This window comes from Bombyx mori, chromosome 25, assembly GCF_030269925.1.
Source record: "Bombyx mori chromosome 25, ASM3026992v2".
Classification (NCBI taxonomy): domain Eukaryota; kingdom Metazoa; phylum Arthropoda; class Insecta; order Lepidoptera; family Bombycidae; genus Bombyx; species Bombyx mori.
The window spans coordinates 13,685,861-13,708,472 of NC_085131.1; the positions used below are offsets into that span (position 1 = coordinate 13,685,861).

At 36.3% G+C, this 22,612-nt stretch overlaps 1 protein-coding gene across 1 annotated transcript in view; it reads left to right on the top strand.

Moving 5' to 3' along the window:
- Window positions 1–22,612, top strand: part of LOC101743630 (hemicentin-1) — a 267,371-nt gene that overhangs the window by 230,227 nt on the left and 14,532 nt on the right. Inside the window, exons 5-14 of the mRNA XM_038020266.2 lie at window positions 3,162–3,297; window positions 3,831–4,039; window positions 4,257–4,367; window positions 8,562–8,765; window positions 9,313–9,464; window positions 11,061–11,202; window positions 12,477–12,607; window positions 15,465–15,624; window positions 19,621–19,777; window positions 21,902–22,041. Coding sequence (XP_037876194.1) covers window positions 3,162–3,297; window positions 3,831–4,039; window positions 4,257–4,367; window positions 8,562–8,765; window positions 9,313–9,464; window positions 11,061–11,202; window positions 12,477–12,607; window positions 15,465–15,624; window positions 19,621–19,777; window positions 21,902–22,041 — 1,542 coding nt within the window. The remainder of the gene's footprint in view (window positions 1–3,161; window positions 3,298–3,830; window positions 4,040–4,256; window positions 4,368–8,561; window positions 8,766–9,312; window positions 9,465–11,060; window positions 11,203–12,476; window positions 12,608–15,464; window positions 15,625–19,620; window positions 19,778–21,901; window positions 22,042–22,612) is intronic.

Sequence of the window (22,612 nt, forward strand, 5' to 3'; positions counted from 1 at the left end):
CACTTGCTGGCCACCCTTCCGATGTCATCGTACCACCTAGACAAGGGGCTTCCTACGTTACGTTTTCCGCTGCGCGGTCTCCACTCGAGAAGCTGTTTGCTCCAACGATCGTCAGTTCTACGGAATATATGAACCGCCCACTCACTGCCTTTGACTTTAGTTCTCTGTCGTATTCATCCGTCATTCCTGATTTTATCCTTCAGAGAAAAAAGCGTGTGGCACTCAGGGACTACCGCGGTAAATCTTTTGCATAGCATTTTTTATCAACTTAGGCAATTATAATTAGACAATAATATTGTAATATTAAAACAATAATAACATAAGACCACACTATATTTATAAACATTAACAAAAGAAAAACATTAACTGTCCCCTTCACACTCATAAGCAAGACCGCGCGAGAGAGAGATGGGCAGACTTATCATGATGTGCAGGCAGTGCGAAGTCACGCCGCGCGCTTATTCACAAACACTACACAAGCACAACGTGTGAATGTGTTGAACGCGAGCTACATGGTAAGCGGAGTGGGGGTGTTAAGTTTTATTTTCGTTACGGAATTTCTTGATTCGGTCGACGCGCTCAAAGCTATGCAATAGCTTATAACCCGAGCATGGATGGATCTTTCCATGGCTCGCTGAACGACCTTGTGCTGAGGACTAGCCGCAATGGGATTGTCCACGTCTCGGCTCTATAAATCAGTAAACACTCATCAAACGACATTTAAATAATTATATTTAAATATTTTAGTAATGCAATATTCAGCAGAACACTTTTATTACCATTCAATTTAAAAAAAATATATCAAACGATTTTACTTTATTATGGAAATTAATTTTAATTTTTGTTTCTTTGATAGATAGACGGTCTATGCGTCCTACGCAGTAGAACTTTATGATCGAGAAAGGCTGTTTAATTTGACCTTTTCCGGTTCTTATCTTAAGAGTACAGGAAGTTTTTTTTATTGAAAACTTGCAAAAGGTTTCTTTTGTTTTATTTTCGAAGGTGGAGGGGTTTTTTTTTATGTGGACACGATTTATCATTTTATACATGACAGCTGGATTATTAGCTTGTCGAATTATCTATATACTTGTATTAATACGTGAAGCAAAAACTTTCTACCCCTTTTTACGAAAATTAGGCAGACGGAGCAGTATGAAATTTCCCACACTTATAGAGAATATAGTGAAGGAATGCAGAATGTCAATTTTTTTTTAAATAATACATAAAAATACAATAAATCAATTAAAAAAAATATTAGACACCCTACCATGTATTTGACACACACACGCACGCATGCATACTATTTGTTCATTATCAAACTTTTCTTATTGCTTATTGTCTGTGGTCAAATTGAGAATAGATCAAATATTGTTTGTCTCTATTAATATTTATCAAAAGTTTTTTTTTTTTTTTTTATTACCTTTGTAGGCAGACGGGCATACGGCCCACCTGATGGTGAGTGGTTACCGTCGCCCATGGACTTCAGCAATGCCAGGGGCAGAGCCAAGCCGCTGCCTACCGAGTGTACATAGTCTTGGCGAAATCTGTGGTTATAGAATTTGACAATAGAATCATAGTAGTGTACAAACTTATAATTTCAATTAATTAAAGTGGAATTTCGACTACTGGGGGACCACTAGTACAATTAAAAACACATTGAACATTTACTAAATTTCTTCTAGAATGAATTTCCAGAAATCATTTTTGTAGTCTCTAGAATGAGCTCGTCCTACGACGAAGTTGACAAATGACCTTTTTCTGTCTCCTTTTATTACCACGTTTTTATGAACTTTGTTTTGTAGTATGTCTGTTCAATCCGAATTTCGTAATTAGTTTTCAACAAAGTGCTTCATGAACTTGACTTGAAATTTCGAAACAAGAGAAATAAATAAGAAGGTGTTCTTTAAAGAGATGATTATTATATTCATAATATATGAAGAGGCACTACGGTATAGTGGTCATTTCTGGGAAGGGTTTTTTATAATCTTATCTTATCTTATACCTTTAAACGAGCAATTCTTGTCTATACTTAATAATATTATATCTATACTAATATTATAAAGAGGAAAGATTTGTTTGTTTGTTTGTTTCGAATAGGCTCCGAAACTACTGGACCGATTTGAAAAATTATTTTTCCATTAGAAGCCGACATTGTCCCTGATGAACATAGGCTACTTTTTTAATTTTTTTTTTTAATTTTTTTTTTTGGTTTCATGTTTGTTTTAATGTTTCCGAAGCGAAGCGAGGGCGGGTCGCTAGTAATATTATAAAGAGGAAAGATTTGTTTGTTTGTTTGTTTCGAATAGGCTCCGAAACTACTGGACCGATTTGAAAAATTCTTTTTCCATTAGAAGCCGACATTGTCCCTGATGAACATAGGCTACTTTTTTTTTTTTTTTTTTTGATTTCATGCGTCTCGAACTCACAGCTCACCTGGTCAATAATAAAATTTAATGTTTCCGAAGCGAAGCGAGGGCGGGTCGCTAGTATAATATATATATATATATATAATCTGAATCTCGGAAACAGCTTCAACGATTTTCATAAAATTTAGTATACAGGGGATTTAGGGGGCGATAAATCGATCTAGCTACGATTTATTTTCAGAAAATGTTGTTTTATTCGTGTTTTCAATAATCAACTCTTCCCGACATCTATTGGTGAATAATAATACTAGTTTTCTTAATTGAGGGCAACTGACCGCTTTAAAGACACAACAAGATGGCGTTATCAAAAAAAAACTGTCATCATCTGTGGCATTTAACTCACGTCACATCGCACGCAAGTAGTTTTAGTAAATGCTTATTTGTCAGATATTTAGCCATATTCAGATTAAAACATGACCGGGTTTCACTGAAAACTAAAAGTATACTATTACATAGCTTGTATGAGTGAATGGAATCACGGCCTATCTGGTGTAAAGCGGTAACCGGTATCATAACGTTGCCAACCATCTTGAGACATGAGGTCAAAGTCTCAATAGCGATAATTCTAATTCTTCAATACGGAACCCATTACTGCTTTGCATAAGAGACAAGGAGGTGTGACCCACCCATAGTGGATCACAAGGGACCCTAACATAAGAAAAACTTACTTACTTGTCTGTGAAAATCGTCGCCTTTTGAAAGGGAAACAATATTGAGTTATTTCATTTTTCACAGTGCCAACATCGGACGTGCAAGGCGTTCTGGGGAAGAAAGCTTCGTTACCCTGCGACATTCAGCCTCTGCATTCAGAAGACGAAGTCGTGATGGTGCTCTGGTTCAAGGAGTCTGATGGAGATCAACCTTTATATAGGTGAGATTCTACTTCTATATAGATTCTAGATATTCTACTTCTGGATATTCTACTTTTAAACCGACTTCAAAAAAGGAGAAGGTATCTACCCCTAATACGTTTTACCACTCGTCACTGCCGTTTGGCGGTTGTAGACCCTTGGTAACATACTTTTATTGCCCTTTCAGATAGACGTGCATAAGGCCCACTTAATGGTGAGTGGTTACCGTCGCCCATGGACTTCAGTGTACTCTACTTGCTTTATAACTTGGTGTTTCCCGAGCGCTATGACATGTCCTTCTTCAAACGAGGCTTGTGGAGTGTATTAAGCGGTAGGCAGCGGCTTGGCTCTGCCCCTGGCATTGCTGAAGTCCATGGGCGATGGTAACTACTCACCATCAGGTGGGCCGTGCGCTCGTCTGCCTACAAGAGCAATAAAGAATATAAAAAAATACTCTATACTACGTTTAAAACTCTACAAAAATACTCTCCAATCATTTTAATGTTTTCTTGTTAATTATTAAACAGCTTCATCTTAATTTTATGTGCAATAGCTACGACATTCGTGGCCGGTCACAAAGTCAGCCCAAGCTGTGGTCTTCGCCGACCGTGTTCGCAAACCGGGCATTCTTCAGAGGAACCGCTACGCCTGCAGTCTTGATGCTGGACAATGTGATGGCCACTGATGCAGGAGTCTACAGGTGTAGAGTAGATTTCAAGAATTCGCCCACAAGAAATCTAAAAGTCAATTTTACTGTCATAAGTAAGTACATAATCGTTATTTGAAGTCACGATGTCCCATGAAAATATATTTTAATTGGATAAAATATTTTTTAACTTAAAACCGCGAATGAATTTACCTATCACACAATCTTATAATCGAAGCCTTAATCATGTTAGGTCAAAGAAAAAAAAATAGCTGTATTGATGATCTTTAAAAACATAATTTTCCTGTAAACTAAAGTTTGATGTTCTTTTAGTGCCTCCAAATCGTCCGACGATATTCGATGCCAAACGAAGAGACCGAACAAAATTAGTCGAACCATACAATGAAGGGGCCAACGTATTGCTAATCTGCGAAGTCGAAGGAGGTAAGTTTCTTAATACTAGTGGTCCCGCAGTAGTCGAAATTCGACTATAATTAATTGGGATTGTAAGTTTGTACACTATTATGGTTGTATTTTATACTTATATAATCACAAATTTCGCCAAGGCTACACTATAGAAAAATATTAATAAAGACAAACAATATTTAATCTATTCTCAATTTGACAACAAACGCCAAGAACAAAAGTTTGACAATAAATAGTATGCATGCGTGTGTGCGTCAAATATATGGTATGTAGTTGTGTAATGTTTTCTTTATTGATTTAATGTATCTTTTACGCATTATTTAAAAAAAATATTAGCATTGTGCACTTCTTCTCTATATTCTCTATAAGTGTGAAAAATTTCATGCTCCTCCGTCCGCGCAATTTTCGTAAAAAGGGATACAAAGTTTTTGCTTCGCGTATTAATATTTAGGTATAGATAACTCCAACTAATGCACCAAACAATGAATATCTTCGCAAACTGTATTAAAGCAATTCATTGTCTTTTTAATCCGTTATCAATACAGAGGTTGACAAGCGTCTCGAGCAGATTGAGATATTCAAGTTTATAATGTCTCCGACCTATACGACGTAGCCCTTAAACTTCACCCAATGAAACTAATGCAATAAAACAAAATTGTGTGCGATGCAAATTGGGGCTGCCTCGATTCTGCAGCGCATCGGGCATGTATGTATGCGGAGGCGCGCACCGACGATTTCTATGCCATATTAAGAAAGCGATGCGCGTCCTTGCTCTGCAGGGTAGGGTCTGGCTCCAACAGTATCCTGGCCATGATATTCTCTAGGTTAGATGGACCTTTTCTGAATCATTGCAGAGAGGTCCACAAAGTTTTCTCGTAATGCAGCTATTGCAGTCGTATGTAGTATGTGTGTTGTTGTTTTCTTTTATTGCTGTGTCCTTACTAACTTAGTTTTAAGAAATAACTGCTACTAACATTTATATGGATTGTTATCTGAAATAAAGAATTTAATAATAATAAATTACATTAAACAAAATATTTGAACAAATACATAAATATTCGGGAAGAAATCACGCACGGTCATCTGGCCCCAAAAAAAGATTTCCTGTGTTATGAAAACTAGATAACAAAATATACGTTTAAATATATAGATGATGAACACCCAAACAAAAAACAAACAAATTTGTTCATCACACGAATGTTTGCCCGAATAAAAGTACTTCTTTAAGAATATGTTGAATCATTTATCATGTGATCATCATCGGCCTGTATCTCTCCACTGCTGGATGTAGGCCTCTCCCATAGTCCGCCACAATGAACGATCCTCTGCCTTCCGCATCCAATCTTTCAATCAAATCAAAAAATCGAATCATCATATTTGTAGGTATACGACAAAGGGAAGATCTTCCACCGAGCGGGTGATATTTTGCTCGGTAGACCGACGGTCCGAATGTTGTTGTTCGGAGCTTGTATATATGCAAGCTTATCTTGAAAATGTCGTAAGCGAGATTCAGGCATCTGTCAAATATCTTGTGTTCTTTGATGGCTACCGCCACATATTCATATTTTATTTATGTTCAATGTTTGCAGGGTGCAACCTCACTCTGTATACCTCAATCCCTCCCTGTTCGTTAATATTATTGTATAAATGTAACTAGTATTATTTAATTATATTTCCTATCTTGACAATTGATACAACACTGATTATTTGGATCGTAATACCCATTCCGTATTGAAGGACAACATTTCATTGGTTCGGATGTAGCTGAGATTTTTATCTCATTTTTCAATCACGTGGTGGTCTATGAGCTCCAGTAACCACGCAACTTCCATTCTATCACAAGCTAATCCAGTCTCAACTCTTATCGAACATAAAACATTCTAAATTAAATGAGATGCAAATAAAAACAAATATTACCCACACTTGAATTCCACTCAAAATATTATTCAATAACCATACATTAGATGCTTCCCAATAAGCATAAAAACGGGCCAATCCATTAGCAAGAATCCATAAATATCGTGAGAAAATAACTCGTAACTTACCCAGTTCTGTTTCCTTGATGCGTAAATCATTTGTAACACCAAACTAAACATAATTGAACGTTATTATGGCCCTCCTAAACGCCCACACGTCCGTACTCTTGTCATTAAAAACTTGTGTTTGTATTGTTTCAAAGTCATGGACAATTTATATTTTGATTCCAGAGGTTCCCAAATTTTGGCAAGCTTAGACTTTTAAATCGGACGTATAGTGAAGTTAGGCTGCCTGTTTACGTTACAAAGCAACTCTTCGTTTTGGTCTTAAGAGTCTTCACATATGATTTTCGTTTTTTTCTTGGAGTAACTAGGCAGAAGTCAGAACAGAACAGAATGCGGTAGTTGAAGTTTGAGAAGAAGTAGTCTAGAAATCACTCCACGATAGCATAAAGATCGCGATCAAAATTTAATATTAATATGGTTTTTCGAGTTGTAGAAAATTAAAAATGTATTAACACGTCAGATCCCCGAGTTCTCGTAAGACGTTTGAAAGTTGGGAAGCGTCCGTTATCTTCACACGCTACGCCTAAGAAATACAAATTAATTAATCCAACAAGTATTAATGCTTAGCTTAGCCAAGGACTTCGGTTCCCTCTGTATTTTGTACCGCATGTTCCATGGGGAGTGATCTGAGGAATTGTTCGAGATGATACCAAAGTCTCGTTTTTACCATCGCACCGCCCGCCACCGGAGTAGAGTTCATCCACACTACCTGGAGCCACTGCGGTCATCCACAGTGCGTTTACAGAGGTCTTTTTTGCCACGTACCGGCTACGGAATGAGTTCCCCTCCACGGTGTTTCCCGAGCGCTATGACATGTCCTTCTTCAAACGAGGCTTGTGGAGAGTATTAAGCGGTAGGCAGCGGCTTGGCTCTGTTCCTGGCATTGCTGAAGTCCATGGGCGATGGAAAACACTTACCATCAGGTGGGCCGTATGCTCGTCTGCCTACAAGGGCAATAAAAAAAATGTTTTATGTTTATGCTTACCGTACATTCAGCTTGAGATAAGAGTTTAAATTCCCGAATATACGGGAATACCGCTTAAACCTGAAGTTAATGGTAATTTTTCTACATAAGTCATGTCTTATTAAGTAGGTAACTGAGCCTATAAACAATATTTAAGCGAAATTTAGAAGTTCGCAGAGATATAATTAATAAGCTACGCCTCGAATCGGAACAGCATAATTTTTGTTGCTTCACAACACCCAAACAAAACGATTCTACTCACACTGCTTGATGGCGAGCAAACCTGAGTTTTTAACTTATCCAATAATTACTCTTAACAAATATTATTTGTTCAGTAGTTCAACAAGTAGTTCTCTGACTTTTTTTTTATTGCTTAGATGGGTGGACGAGCTCATAGCCCAACTGGTGTTAAGTGGTTACTAGAGCCCATAGACATCTACAACGTAAATGCGCCACTCACCTTGAGATATAAATTCTAAGGTCTCGTATAGTTACAACGGCTGCCCCACCCTTCAAACCGAAACGCATTACTGCTTCACGGCAGAAATAGGCGAGGTGGTGGTACCTACCCGTGCGGACTCATAAGAGGTCCTACCACCAGTAAATACAGAGAAAAAGTGCTAAAGAAATCAAATCCTTTAACTTTTATATTATCTCACCATATGTTGAGAACCCGCGACCTTTACGGCTTTTGACGGTTTTATTGTTCAGCACTCAAGGGTATCATAATTATTATGGCCACAGATTGTCTTCACAGCTTTTTAATTGATGGGGTTTAGATTATAAATTTTTTATTGTCCCATATTTTTTTTCTTATTTTGGACTCTTGTGTCGTGGGATAACTTGATTGTTTGAATGAATTGCTGAGATAATTGGTGGTCTTTTGAAATGTAGATGAATTTCTAGTTGCAAGATAAGTTTTTTTTTATAGGCAATTTAATTATCACTGATTGTAGTATCATCATTTTTAGGTTTTCAATATATTTTTTGCTGCTGCAGGCTTACAGAGGAATGCAGGGCTTTAACCTAGTGTTGAATTGTACAGGAGCTCACAGATATCACAGCGTGACTGCAGCCAGTCTGGACAAAGCTTCATCAAACCGGAACGTATAGTTGCTTTGCACGAAAACAGGCTATCAAATAAGTGCCGATTTACAAAACGTACTACCACCGTTAAAACGACAATGACGTAAAGTTTCTCGACAGGAAATCCAAGACCTCGTGTAACGTGGTACCTGGAGAACACGGTGATAGACGACTCATTTGAGCAGCGTCCTGATGGAGTAACCGTCAACACCCTGACCTTCCCCAACGTGGGTCGTCAGCACCTCAACGCAAGACTCGTCTGCCAAGCTTCGAACACCAATCTGGCGCCACCGGAAACGAAAGTCCTGATATTAGACATTAATTGTGAGTTTATGACTTGTCATAAAAGTAAACAGTACTAATTTTAGGGTTAAAGTGCTATTGTCATGAATAAATAAAACCCCATTAGAGTATAAACGAAAATCGTAGCGAACAATAATAATAATAATATAACACTTTATTTAACACCATATGTACAGAGTAAGCATATAAAACAAATAAAGTCGGTGACGTGAATTGGCGGCCTTATCGCTGAAAGCGATCTCTTCCAGGCAACCTTGCCGAGAGAGGAATAAGCGAACTGGACTTAATAAATATTTTGAATTAAGGTCTGGTAGTTATTATTGCGAGAGTTTGAATAGCGAAAAATCACCTTCCTTTGTCACAAAATTCTACAATAAACAAGTCTGTATTGAAATCGCGAAATCAAAAACTGTCAGGAACATTCCCAAGTTACATTGAAACGCTCAAACAAATTAGACGTTAAACTGAAAAACACAGAGCGTTTATAAAAGCCACCGAGAACAATGAGTTCCGGAACAGAACAGGCGAAACCGACTGATCATTATAACGAATTCAATTTCCTCTGCAGTGAAGCCGATATCGGTGACGATCCTGACGAAGGAGAAGCAAATATCGGCCGACAAAAGGTACGAAGTGGAGTGCAAGACGACGGGCTCCCGGCCCGAGGCGTATGTCACTTGGTGGAAGAACAATAGACAGCTGAAGCGGATGGCAAAAAACGTAAGCGCGCTCTATTTTTGGGGATGAGGACATTGTAAGACGAGGGAGCGGGATATTGGTATATTTTGCTGCAAATAGCAGGTCTAATTGTTTTTGATTACCTTGTAAATTAATGAAATATTTAATTGATAATAATAGAATTAAACACGTTGACGGGACGGTGACCGTAAAATAAAATACAAAACGAAGAGTAAGGATTGAATTTGAAAACCTGTTTTAGTTTATTTTAAACATTATTAAGTATAGGATTGAAAAATAAATTGAAATTTTTCATTTTCGTCGATATTAAACTATATTTTGGCTTATGACCAGGTCAATGAGTGAAATGCTTGAGTAAACTTATATTTCATGACCATTTCGGATATAATAATAATAATAGTTTAGCGATCATGTTAATGGTTTTAATTTCCCGCGCTTGCTCCCCACCCTGACCTCAAGGTTAACTGTTTTCACAGACTTTTGTTCCATTCACGTCGTTTCCCATTGTGTTTTAATTAATAGATTCTTTTCAGATTTTTGCGGTTTCCTGTGTAATAATGAGTCCTGATGCCTTTTATGTTCGTTGTTTTAAACGTTGAGGCGATTCTATTATTATATTTTTTTGTTTCAATTGTATCGTTTGCAGCTTTTACCTTGTAATTATTAGTATTAATTATCTTTGTTATAATTTCAAAGCGCCTCAAATTACGTTTAATATGATATATTTGATGTTTCCTGCCTATTTCTGCAGAGCAATCATAAGGTCCGGTTCAAGGAGTGAGACAGCCATTTTGAAATAAAATAGAAATTTCGGCCTTATGTCTGTATTCACGTTATGATCTCTATGGACTTTTGTAACCGTTTACGACTAAGTAGATTGAGAGCTAGTTTAATAATTTATCGCTACCAAAAAAATTGTTAATGTTAACTGCAGTCTGTTAAGACTTTTATGAAAATTCTTACTAATTAGGTGTAAAATTGTAAAATATAAATTAATAAATTACGTTCACCATTAAAGCCGTATCAGTTATTCGTGTAATTTTGTACGCAATATATTTACGGTTTGAGTGTAAAACTATTTTTAAACACAGCAACGTATTCTAAAAGTTACAAAATAATAATACATATAATGAAAATTAAAAAGGCTAGCTTAAACTATATAAGGTGTTTTAGTATTTTAGTGTAATATTTAATTATAGCTCGCCTAAGGTGTATGTATTAGATGGATTTAGAAGAGCGTTATTGGAGCCTTCGAACAAGGTTTTATATGGTTACATAAATCATAATTAGGCATCTAAATGCTACGTGATTCCTAAATTATTATTTTTGGATCTAAACCAATAGGCCACTCCTAATTAATACATAATAAATCAAAATAATTTAACATAAATCAATTCACACAGTAGAACAAATCTTCCAATGCGCTTGAAGGAGGTAAAGTTCCCAAGATACTGGCTATGTTACCTTTTCGGACAGCCAGACTCACTCTCTGTGCAAAATACCAGCCAGCCTTAGCATCACGTGTAACCTCCTTCGAGCGTTTGGAGATTTCTGAAGATTTCCTAAATTTTAACTTAAGCTCCTGTATTTTACTATACGAATTATTTCGCCCCACAGTTCTCAGAGAACAATGAGACGCTAAGCGTTTTGAGTTTAGTGCCAGGGGTTGAAGATGACGGGAAATACCTAGCTTGCCGAGCCGAGAACAAACATATACCAGATTCAGCAATTGAAGACAAGTGGCGACTAAATGTTCACTGTGAGTAAATTGTTGTTTATAGAATGAAACAGAAATCTAAAATCCTATGCTTGTTATTTTAACTAGGACTTTAGTGTTTTGAGTCTCATTGGGTTCTTAATAACGAAAACAATATTTAAAAATTCTAAAGAATTTGGATGTCTAGTAATCTTATTTTCACTGATAAGTATTTAATTGAAACATGCAAAAGATAATCTTCAAAACGATCTTATAATACGCAAATGAGGACTTATTTTACTTATTTTCAAAGATGTAGTTATTTTTTCGAGCATCAAATATATAGTTTAAATGAATAAACAATAATAATCCTTATTTAAAATCTTCGGTAATATGTTCATTTATTATCCGTGACCACAAAAATAAATCTAGAAAATAAGTAAAAGATTAAAACAACTGCACTTATCTACGAAATTTAAAACCTCCGAAATTTATCGATTTTTATATTCCATATAAAATTTTGAGTAGCATTGATAAATCCCAAACGATTCCCAATAAACCACCCAAAAGTCTACTAAGTAATCAAATGAAGAAACAAAATTTTGACGATGCTCAAAAGAAGAAAAAGAAAAAACGTATCTTTTGACGAAAGTTCTCCAATTAGAAACTTGCGTTATTAAAATTATGAGCTCGTGCTATCTCGACTCAAATTGACAACTTGTCTTGGTAATTTGACAAGTTTGTTATACGCTTGTTTCTTGCTTAGAAGTCTCTTTACTTGTTCTTGTTTTGAGATATTACAATAGAAGGACAATACTTGGAAAATCTAGGTCAATACTAGAAATAATGTAAAGTATGTAGCAGAATTCGTTTGCCATCTTGGTTTATCAGAGATATCCATTAAGAACCTATCATCTACTAATCAAGAACTAGACAAGTATCAAGGAGAAACTTGGACTCCTGAGGTGGACTAGACTCATACTTTTTAATTAGTAAACGCATATTTTTTTTATCGCTTAGATGGGTGGACGCGCTCACAGCCCACCTGGTGTTAAGTGGTTACTGGAGCCAATAGACATCTACAACTTAAATTCGCCACCCACCTTGAGATATAAGTTCTAAGGTCTCAATTATCACAGTATTAAGTATTACAACGGCTGCCCTACCCTTCAAACCGAAACGCATTACTGCTTCACGGCAGAAAATAGGCAATTATACTGTGAGAAAACTAATTATCTAGTAAGCTAAATTTATTAAATTGTTCAAATCTTATTCTGATATCTTCATATATATATGAAGGTCGTTGCTTATCTAACCTAAGCCATATTTTACCACAGATGTACCAATAGTGGATCTGAAAATGGGCTCCAACCTAAACCCTGACGAGATCAAGGAAGGGGACGACGTTTATTTCGAGTGCACTGTCAAGGCTAATCCGAAGACACATCGCCTTGTTTGGTTTCACGATGTGAGTATTACTAGCAAGAGGAAATTAGAACTTAAGCCAATAGCAGTAGAGTCTTCGTAACATTGCCATGCTGGATAAACTATGGAACTAAAACTAGCCAGAGAAATTTGGAACTTCATTCCATGATCACAAAGGCTATTAGTTTCCGCAGCAAGGCTTCGGATATGTAATGTTACTATTACGTTACCGTATTACCGTAGCTGCGGAAAATTAAACCTTAAATGTATTTTTCCTAAAACCTAACTTGTGTATTGCTAAATAGATTTTAAATGTATTTGTGACGTTCTACACTATGATAGTTTGCTTATACCAAAATAGTTCTTAATGCTGTGAGTGTTCGTTAGGGAATCGCATGACCAAAGTTTTTGGATTTGCTTCAAATTGTTGCTACTAATACAGGATTAAAAGTGACGTATTGTCGGTTTAGTTAGATTTTCAGTCACTTGCATTTATTCGGAAATAAGCTTTGGATATAGGATAAGTTGCTTTGAACATCTAAATGATTTACTTTAAGCGTTATATATTATTTGAATATCTATTGGCTTATTTTTACTGGTGGTAGTATGAGTCTGCGCGGGTAGGTACCACTACCCTGCCTATTTCTGCCGTGAAGCAGTAATGCGTTTCGGTTTGAAGGGTGGGGCAGCCGTTGTAACTATTATTGAGATCTCAGAACTTATATTTCAAGGTGGGTGGCACATTTACGTTGTAGATGTCTATGGGCTCCAGTAACCATTTAACACCGGGTGAGCTATGAGCTCGTCCACCTATTTAAAAATATATATATATGGGGCGGTCTAGCTACAATTTTCAATATGAGATTAATATTGTCAATCTGTGTGCATAATTAGTGGAAACTAATTGAGATGAACAAACATAAAATTATTATGTAAAGAAAGCAATTTTTGTCTATTCATTTCTTGTTTTGGATATTCAATTGTTAATTCAACGTTTTCTTGGTTATAGTGGATTAGCTGCAAATGTCTGAAACCCCTGAAAACGTATAGAAATATTAACATTTGAAGATGCTTCAATAAAATGCAGTGAAACTTATATACTTATACTTAATTTTTTTATTTCCATTAAGTCTGGACTAGGTCACCATATTAATCATGGGTGATCAATTTCGCTCACAACATCAGCGCCGCCGATATTTACACAGATGTATGTAGTTATCGCACCGTTCCTCTGTGCCCCTGTGTTCTCGATTTATAACAGCTATGAAAATATTTGCATTGCTGCTTTGTGCATGTTTAGACTACCATTTTAATGCCCATACTGCAAAATTCTCTCTGTATTTTGTTCAGAAAATTAGTAGCTTATTTTATTCACTGCAATGCATCATTTTTGAAGTTATACTTTTTAGGCGCGTTATGAAAAATTGATGAGAGTGAAATTTTACGATGCGCGCGCACCGTGACACAAAATTAACAGAATGAAGTTGCCCACTAAATCGCTCATTACAATACGACCGATGTAACTTGGCGAGTCTGAATATAGCCGCAGGTGAACTTTCCGAACCGTACCGAGAATTACCGAATTTATACGATGTCAAGAAAAGGGATGTCCAATGTGCGTGTTTGAGGATGTTGTTTAATCGATTCTTTTTTCAAATTGATAAAATGTTAAATAAAAAAAAAGAAATAAATTTAATAAAAATAAAGTATAACTTCTTACGCGCGTACATAAGTACACGCACCTTTTTTTTCTTGCTTACAACATCAGTTTAGATTTTATTGGATAACGACTATTCTACCTTACAAACCAGGATTCATGACTGCTTCGTGGTAGAAATAGTCATTTGATAGTACCTATCCGCATGCACTCATAATACGCCCTGTCTGTAATTACGCGAATTAACAACATTTGCGTGTTTCAGTTTTATTACGCTAGGTTATTTCTTAATCGTGAAGTCGTTCGTGAATGCTTAAGTATTAGGAACTTACTTACTTTAATAAAATGGCACTTGCCCGAAGAATACTGGTAGAGTCTTTATATTCAATATAAGTAAACCAAGAATTTTAGAATGAAGTCCCTTATAGGATGATGCGGCCCTGTACCCTAACCAGGAAAAAACGTCCGTAACGTAAGATTTTTTATTTATGGCTTAATTCGGTGAGACGAACTCATGACCCACCGTTTGTTATGTGGTTGTCGGAGTCCATAGACATCAAAAACGTAATTGCCGGCATTAATCCTGAGATATGAGTTCTACACACTTCAAACCGAAACCCATTACTGTTTCATAAAAAAGTGGTACCTACCCACGCAGGCTCACAAGACGTCCTTTTTTTAAAGGGGTTTTGTGAGCTAGTAACTAAGACCTTTAGGTCGTCTTATTTTAATTTATATTCTTATTTTTAAGAAAATGATAATATTATGAAGTGAAATGAAATGAGATGAGATAACATGGTATGAAATGTAATCTCAGTAAAATGGTGATCATTTACTGAGACTTTTCAGTGGACTTTTTGGAGGATCCCGAGAAGTTACGTTCAGCGACTTTGTTTGATTTTCCTACATTTGTGCACTTTCGCAGATGCTAAACAGTCAATAAACCACCGCTATTACACATTTTAACCTGAAGAAACACTAAATAGACAAATTAAGCGGTAGGCAGCGGCTTGGCTCTGCCCCGGCATTGCTGAAGTCCATGGGCGACGGTAACCACTCACCATCAGGTGGGCCGTATGCTCGTCTGCCTACAAGGGCAAAAAAAACAAATCGCACAACTTCACTCCTCGCGTTCCCGCCAAGAAGTCCAAGACGTCCTATCTTCAGTAGAGATCTTTTTTTAACTTATCATACCTAATATACCCCGTAAGCTTCATATTGATATTCATTTGTCTTTGTACAGAACTCTGAAATTTACCACAACGAAGCAGCAGGTGTGATTCTTAGTGCTCAGAGCTTGGTCCTTCAGAGCGTCACTAGAGCAGCTGCTGGGGACTACACCTGCATGGCTGCTAACAGTGAAGGAAAAGGAACTAGCAACCCGGTGACGCTGCTAGTGCGATGTAAGTTAGTTTGAATAATGAAGGAATTACTTAGCTCTTTACTTCCATTATCCATTGATTGAAAATGAAATTTTAAAAATTCTTATCAACCGCGTCACAGTCAATAGGAACTTCTTTCAGTTTTGATTCTACTTCTATAGCTATTAGTTCAAGCTGCGTTTAGTTCAGCTATTGATCTTGTATATGTATGACATATTTGATTCTCGTATTTCAATGTAAGCATCAACGATTATTTATGTAGATTCCAATAGCCATTAATCGAGTGTTACATATTAGCTGATACTAAAGTATATCTATCTACGTCACTAACTTTTTGATAGGTCTATCAACTAAAATGTATATAAATATAATGTAAATAAATATTATGATATACATACATAATATATATCTACTTAACGAGCCAATATTTCAATAGTTAATGCAGCAATTTACTTGGTAAACAAAATACAATTTCATGGTAGTACAAGTTTTGATAACTTCAGCTACCTTAAGTCTAGGAGATACTGGACAGAGCCCATAGTATATATAGGTTGGTTACGTTGGCCGCTAAATGTCAGTAAAATCCTGACAAACATTCTGAAGCACGTATCTTCAATGTTCGTGAAATTTGGGCGCGGTCGTTGGCTATAAAGCGTGTTTATATTACATTGTTCTACAAGTATATTCATAAGTGCATGTTAGGTTTTTCTTGCTTTTCACTTCTATGAAATATTGAATTGTTCTATTGAATAGACAGGCGCTAGCACGTATGTCTTTAACAATCATAAAACAGGGAATGGCTTAAGAAAGATTTTTGCGGGCCTTAAATCAGTAGTATCAATTTCCAGACCTTCCAGTCTTAAAAATGTACTTCTAAATTAATTTCTAGGATAGGTGTATAACATAGATCAGTGCTTTAAAATAATCGTTATTCAGTGTGTTAATATTATTATATTAAAAACAATGTGTAAATTATTATTTTCAATATGTTTTTGACGTGACAACGTCTTATAGTTCGATGGAGCCGGCTGCACGCACCAAAAAACATGACTCATCCGGCGTTACCTTGCTCTGAGGCGTACATGTTTTCGTCAAGTATGAAGTTCAGTGAAAAGTGAATGTGGTGTCAATTGTTTATAGCAACGATAATTGCGATAATTGAAAAATGAAACCATTCCATCAGTATTTTCTTATGACGTTGTCACGTTCAACTATCGTCAGTAAACCGACTTTACAGACAACCGATTTTTTTAGACATTCTAAACTATCAGAATGCTATCTAGTAGGATCTTTGGTTTCAAGTCACCATACATGTATGTGTGTGATCTTCCATAAGATTTACGTGCTCCAAGCAACTCTTGTTCCCATTTTTGTATGTCACTATAAGCTAACATCAGTTCATGACTTTCATAATAATATTTCTATATTAAACGTTATTACTTAACCCGCAATTGTTGAACATAAAACGAACACAGGTTTCATATTATGAAGATCATACGAAGTAAGAGGCGAACTCATCCAATTTCAAGAGCAGGAAACGATCAAAACTAGAAGTGGAACCCATTAAAACTTCTTAAATAACAAACTCAACAATATCCATTAAAAACTTGCACATAAATTCTCCTGTGCAACCTTTGAGAATGAAGCTTAAATTTATCGTGCAACGTTTGAGAATTTCTCCGCGGTTTCCTGCCCTCCTTTTCTTTAAACCCCCAGAGAGGTTAAATTCCCAGAAAAAGGGGTCCAAGCGTTCGGAATGACATTATTATTTTGGTAATCGCTAACGAGTCGGTTTTTAGGTGTGTTGAGGAAACACCGATATGCGACTTACTAATTTAATAGGAATAGGGTTTTGTTTGTAATGTTTTTGTGCTCGATAGTGTTTCTATTTTGATGAAATCGGTTGTTGGTTCGTAGTGCACAAAATTTATTCAAGCACAGAATTTTTCTTTTAGGGGGAAGTGGTCACGTACACAAAATTTACTTGCCAAATCGGTTTACTTCAAAAATATAAATTAATGAGCGACCCATCTTGTCCTTGCACGGGTGCATTAGGGATTTTTTACTGGAAACTAGATTAATTACAATTGTATCACTTGTAATATTTTTCCTAAACATTATGGAAGAAAATTATTATTGAATATCATGCTCCTTCCTTCAAAAATAGCTGAAATCTATACTAATATATAAATCTTCAGTTGTTTTTACGGATGTTCCGTTATAACTACTGAACCATGCATCCGTATGACTTGAAACTTGGTATCCCTGTAGAAAATGGATAGGCTAATATTTATATGAGTGTTGGACTCCCTAATAATAATGACAATAAATGATAATGTTAATTTTAAATGCCCAGCGCAGCGGGCGATTACGGCTAGTTTCATATAAATCTTCAATCCTTAATTTACTCAATTTTTTAAATGCCCTGATATGCGTGTGTACATTTAGTTGTAATCTGAAGCAGATCTATGAAAGTTGAAACTTTTAAATTAAATCGTTATTGTCTTGTTGTTCTCCCTTAGCAGTGAAATTTCCAAAAATCCTTCGTTAAGATGCTTACAACATAAAAGGTATCAACTTCCAAATTTTGAATTTGTAATTTCGGTACTTCATTTTCTGCATTGTTGAATTGAGGACAAGGAAATATACAAGTCTATAAGGTCCTAGAGCAAAACCTTTGTGGTCCAGCAGTATCATGCTGTTTGTCATCTACAACTTCAGGCGTGGGCTACTATGTTTATATTAGAGTTTTTATGAAACTATGTCACCGAAAACCACTCAAGATGAGTATTTTATTTAAAAAAAACAACTCAGCATCAAATTCTTTAAAAATTTTTCCTCACCTAACTTAGAAGATTTTTTCTGCAAATCTCCTAAATGCATAGATAGAAAGAAATATACAGATGAAACTACTTAATTATTTTCCTCATCATCCGATTCCTTCCTTGCATAAAAATCAACAATATTTTGAATGCTCATTATCAAAAAGAACAATTTGAGCTCGAGCCAAAGGATATCAATATTTCCTTTAGTCGTCCGCTCGATCCAAAGTTCGTTCCATTAAAATCGTTGTCTCCCAGCTGCAGTTTCATAACGATCTCTCGTTGACTTGTGACACAAGAACCTTTATTGACGACACTTCCCTCTGATGTTTTCCTGTTTAGTTTTAATTGGAGTTATCGGATTGTGTAGAAGTTCGAAGCACGTTCGTCTTATTGTTTATAAAATAAATCTCTGTTTATTGGTAAAGATACCGTAATAGGAGTATTTTTATTAATTCCTCACTTTAACAAGTTGAGACTAAGACGATTACGATACTACCTGGAGCCACTGCGGTCATCGACAGTGCGCTTCCAGAGATCTTTTTTGCCACGTACCATCCGGCTATGGAATGAGCTCCCCTCCACGGTGTTTCCCGAGCGCTATGACATGTCCTTCTTCAAACGAGGCTTCTGGAGAGTATTAAGCGGTAGGCAGCGGCTTGGCTCTGCCCCTGGCATTGCTGAAGTCCAAGAGCGACGGTAACCACTTACCATCAGGTGGGCCGTATGCTCGTCTGCCTATAAGAGCAATAAAAAAAAAAAAAAAAAAGATTTTTTATCTTCCAAATCAGTAAAATACCATAAAGTAAAGGATGGTTCTAGCCTCTACTGTTATGGTTATTGGTAGGCTTTAGAAATCATTATAAAATGAACCGACATACGTGACTTTCTTGAACATGAAAAAAGAAGAAAATCATTTTTTTAATGGACTTGTTAGTCCGTCTGTCTAAACCTATACATACACCTATATATATAACAGTATTCAATATTTGAGATTCATCAACATTATGAGCCCCTTAGTTTTAGTTGCTTTTATTGTACCTGTGGATTATTACTACCTACAATATCAATTAGTATGTCTACATATAACTACAAATAGATTAACAATACAATTAAAGTCTATATAGTGAGTAAAAATTCAGCGTAAGAGAAAATATTGAAATCGTGCCATTGTCTATATTAATTTTCTAAACAGATGCCCCTGTTTGCGCTGAACGAAGAGATGGAGAACTATTTGGAGCCCTCAAGCATGAAACAGTATCTCTGCATTGTTCTGTAGATGCGAACCCCGCACTGGTGTCTTTCCACTGGACCTTTAATAATTCTGGCGAACAAACGGAAATCCCACCAAGGTAAGTTTGTATACAATATTATGTATTCCTTATCGTATCACTCTTGTCGATCGTGGTCGTCATCCAGTATCATTGCTGTGGGCAGATGTTATGCGCCTCATGGGCAATCGCCACTTCTCCCGGTTTGTATTGAGGCTGGTACACTCATGCGAAAACCGCTTAATTAAGAAATTCTGAGCTAAACGACCTCTGGTGCATACATTTTTCATACTTTATGCCTTATTTTTTTTCAATTCTTATTTTTTTCAATTCAATCGTATGCGGCTTTGTTTGGGCGTGGTTCTTATTTTTTGTTTTTTTTTTATATTTAGAGTGCAATCGATATGATACTTGGTAATTTGTTAGGAACTCACCGTAGGTCTGTGTCTTTGTAGTTGTAATAATATTTTTTAACACTATCTTTCTGGAGTGGCCACTCCTGTCTTCCTTCTTTTTATCTTGATGAACCCTTTCAGTTGTTTAAGTAATTAATTAGCTGAACTCAACATTCACTACTATTTTTCGGGATAGCATAATTTTGATGCGCACGACTTAAGCTCGATTTTATAATTTAATATATATAACTTTATAATAAGAGGGGAAAGGGACGGGGCTATATCGATGCGCTCTCATTTACGTTCAAAAATATTAATACGATGTATCCATTGCAGATAGCGTAAACAAGCTTAATACTATATTTTAATACATAGAAAACCGATTATTAGCATTTATTTACACACAATACGTTTAATGCATCGATCTCTGACTCTCAAGGGAGCTGCCGTAAGATAGGTGCATACTCGTTAACCACTAGGTGTCAAGCGCAACTCAATTAGACAATAATAAAGGGTGATTTTTTAGCTATTTTCTTTTTGGCAACACTGATTTTGAAAGCTAACGCATGTTTCGTGTTTTGTGTTATTGTCAAACATCTTCAGTTTGGTATATAATTTAACCATGAATCGTCTTACAAACGAACAACGCCTACAATTCATTAAATTTTATTACCAAATGCGTGCTCTGTTAAGAAAGTTCATCTCGCGTGGTTCTTCCATTTTATGGTCAGTTCAAGCGACCCACTGAAGCGGCTATTCGGGCTATTGTGACTAAATTTCGCATCAAATTTACACTGTTGGACATTAAACCACCATCGCGCTTAAGTACAGTGCGAACTGAAGAAAATACCGCAGCTGTATCGGGCAGTGTTAGCAGCAATTGGGCCTCTGTTACTCAACAACGTGGAAAATTTTGTGAAAGGATTTAGGTGTGAAGATTTTCAAAATACAGCTGGTGCAAGAATTGAAGCCGAAAGACCTACCACAACGCAGAATTTTTGGTGAATGGGCTCTTGAAAAGTTGACGGAAGATCCACTTTTTTATTTCACGTTTGGAACCGGTCAATTGGTCGCCTAGATCATGCGATTTAACGCCTTTAGACTATTTTTTGTGGGGCTATGTTAAGGCTCATGTCTATGCTGACAAGCTCGCTTCGATCAACGCATGGGAAGACAACATTGAAGCATTTATTCGTGAGATACCAGCCGAAATGTTGGAAAGAGTATGCCAAAATTGGACTAAGCGGATGGACCGTTTGAGGCGCAGCCGTGGTCAACATTTTCATGAAATAATCTTCAAACATTAAATTATACGGACCGTACTATCGATTCAAATAAAGATTTCATGATTTTTTCTAAATTTTATGTGTTTTTTTTTAAAATCATTTCCTATAGCTATTAAAAAATCACCCTTTATATTGGCTGTTAATTGCATTACCTTGAAACTGTTTGGGTATTTGCAACTTAGAATTCACTCTTAAAAGTCGGAAGTTAAATTAAAGTTATACGGTCTACATTCAACAGAAACTGGAATTTTCCTGTGTATTGGATATTCAATATACATATGTATATACCTCACTGAATTTCTCGCTGGATCTTCTCAGTGGGTTGCGTTCAAGGCTATCAGCATAGTTAGGAAAAAAAAATACACAATATCAGTCAACAGAAAATAGATCTAGACTCTGGGTACTAAATGCTTAGTGAAGTTACGAGCTTAGCTAACCACTAAACATTAGATTAATTAGGCGATTTTGTTGAGCTGACACTCTTAGTCTATTCTGTAACTTAATACTTGAATGTGATGGTTCAGGTTATACAGTAGTCACGGCCACACATCCACCTTGAACTATACTCCGACAACGGACATGGAGTATGGAACTCTGGCCTGTTTCGGCGAGAACACTGTTGGACAACAAAAAGTACCGTGTCTATTCCAATTAGTAGCTGCAGGTGAGTTTTAACAATATATATGAATTCCTGTCATTGATTGTAGAAACTTGATTAGAAAAATGTGTAAAATTTAGACGCGGTAAAAAACTTTAGAATATCTCATTTTCTTGTAGACTTTCAAGTTTTTAAATATACGACATTGTCACTTTTCAACTGTCATTCTCGTTTTATCGAGTTTCAAAGCATAACTGTGCTAAATGTTCACTTCTAGAAGCCATTTACATATGTAAATAGTCTTAAACAGTCTTAAAATAACACAGAATTTCGTATGGAAAAAAATGCTTGGATAGAATTAGAAAAAGTACTTATATGCGAAGCGGGAATATTTTGATATCTCTTCCCCACGACTTTGATATGAATAGCTGTGACGTCAAAACATTTTCACGGAAAACTTTTTTACACTTAAGATAAGCGCTGAAGGTGTAGGAATCTGATATCCCTCAGACACAGCCCATTGAGTTTCTCGCCGGATCTTCTCAGTGGGTCGCGTTTCCGATCCATCGGTAGATTCTGCGAAGCACGGCTCTTGCTAGGGTTCGTGTTAGCAACGTCGTCAGGTTTGAGCCCCGTG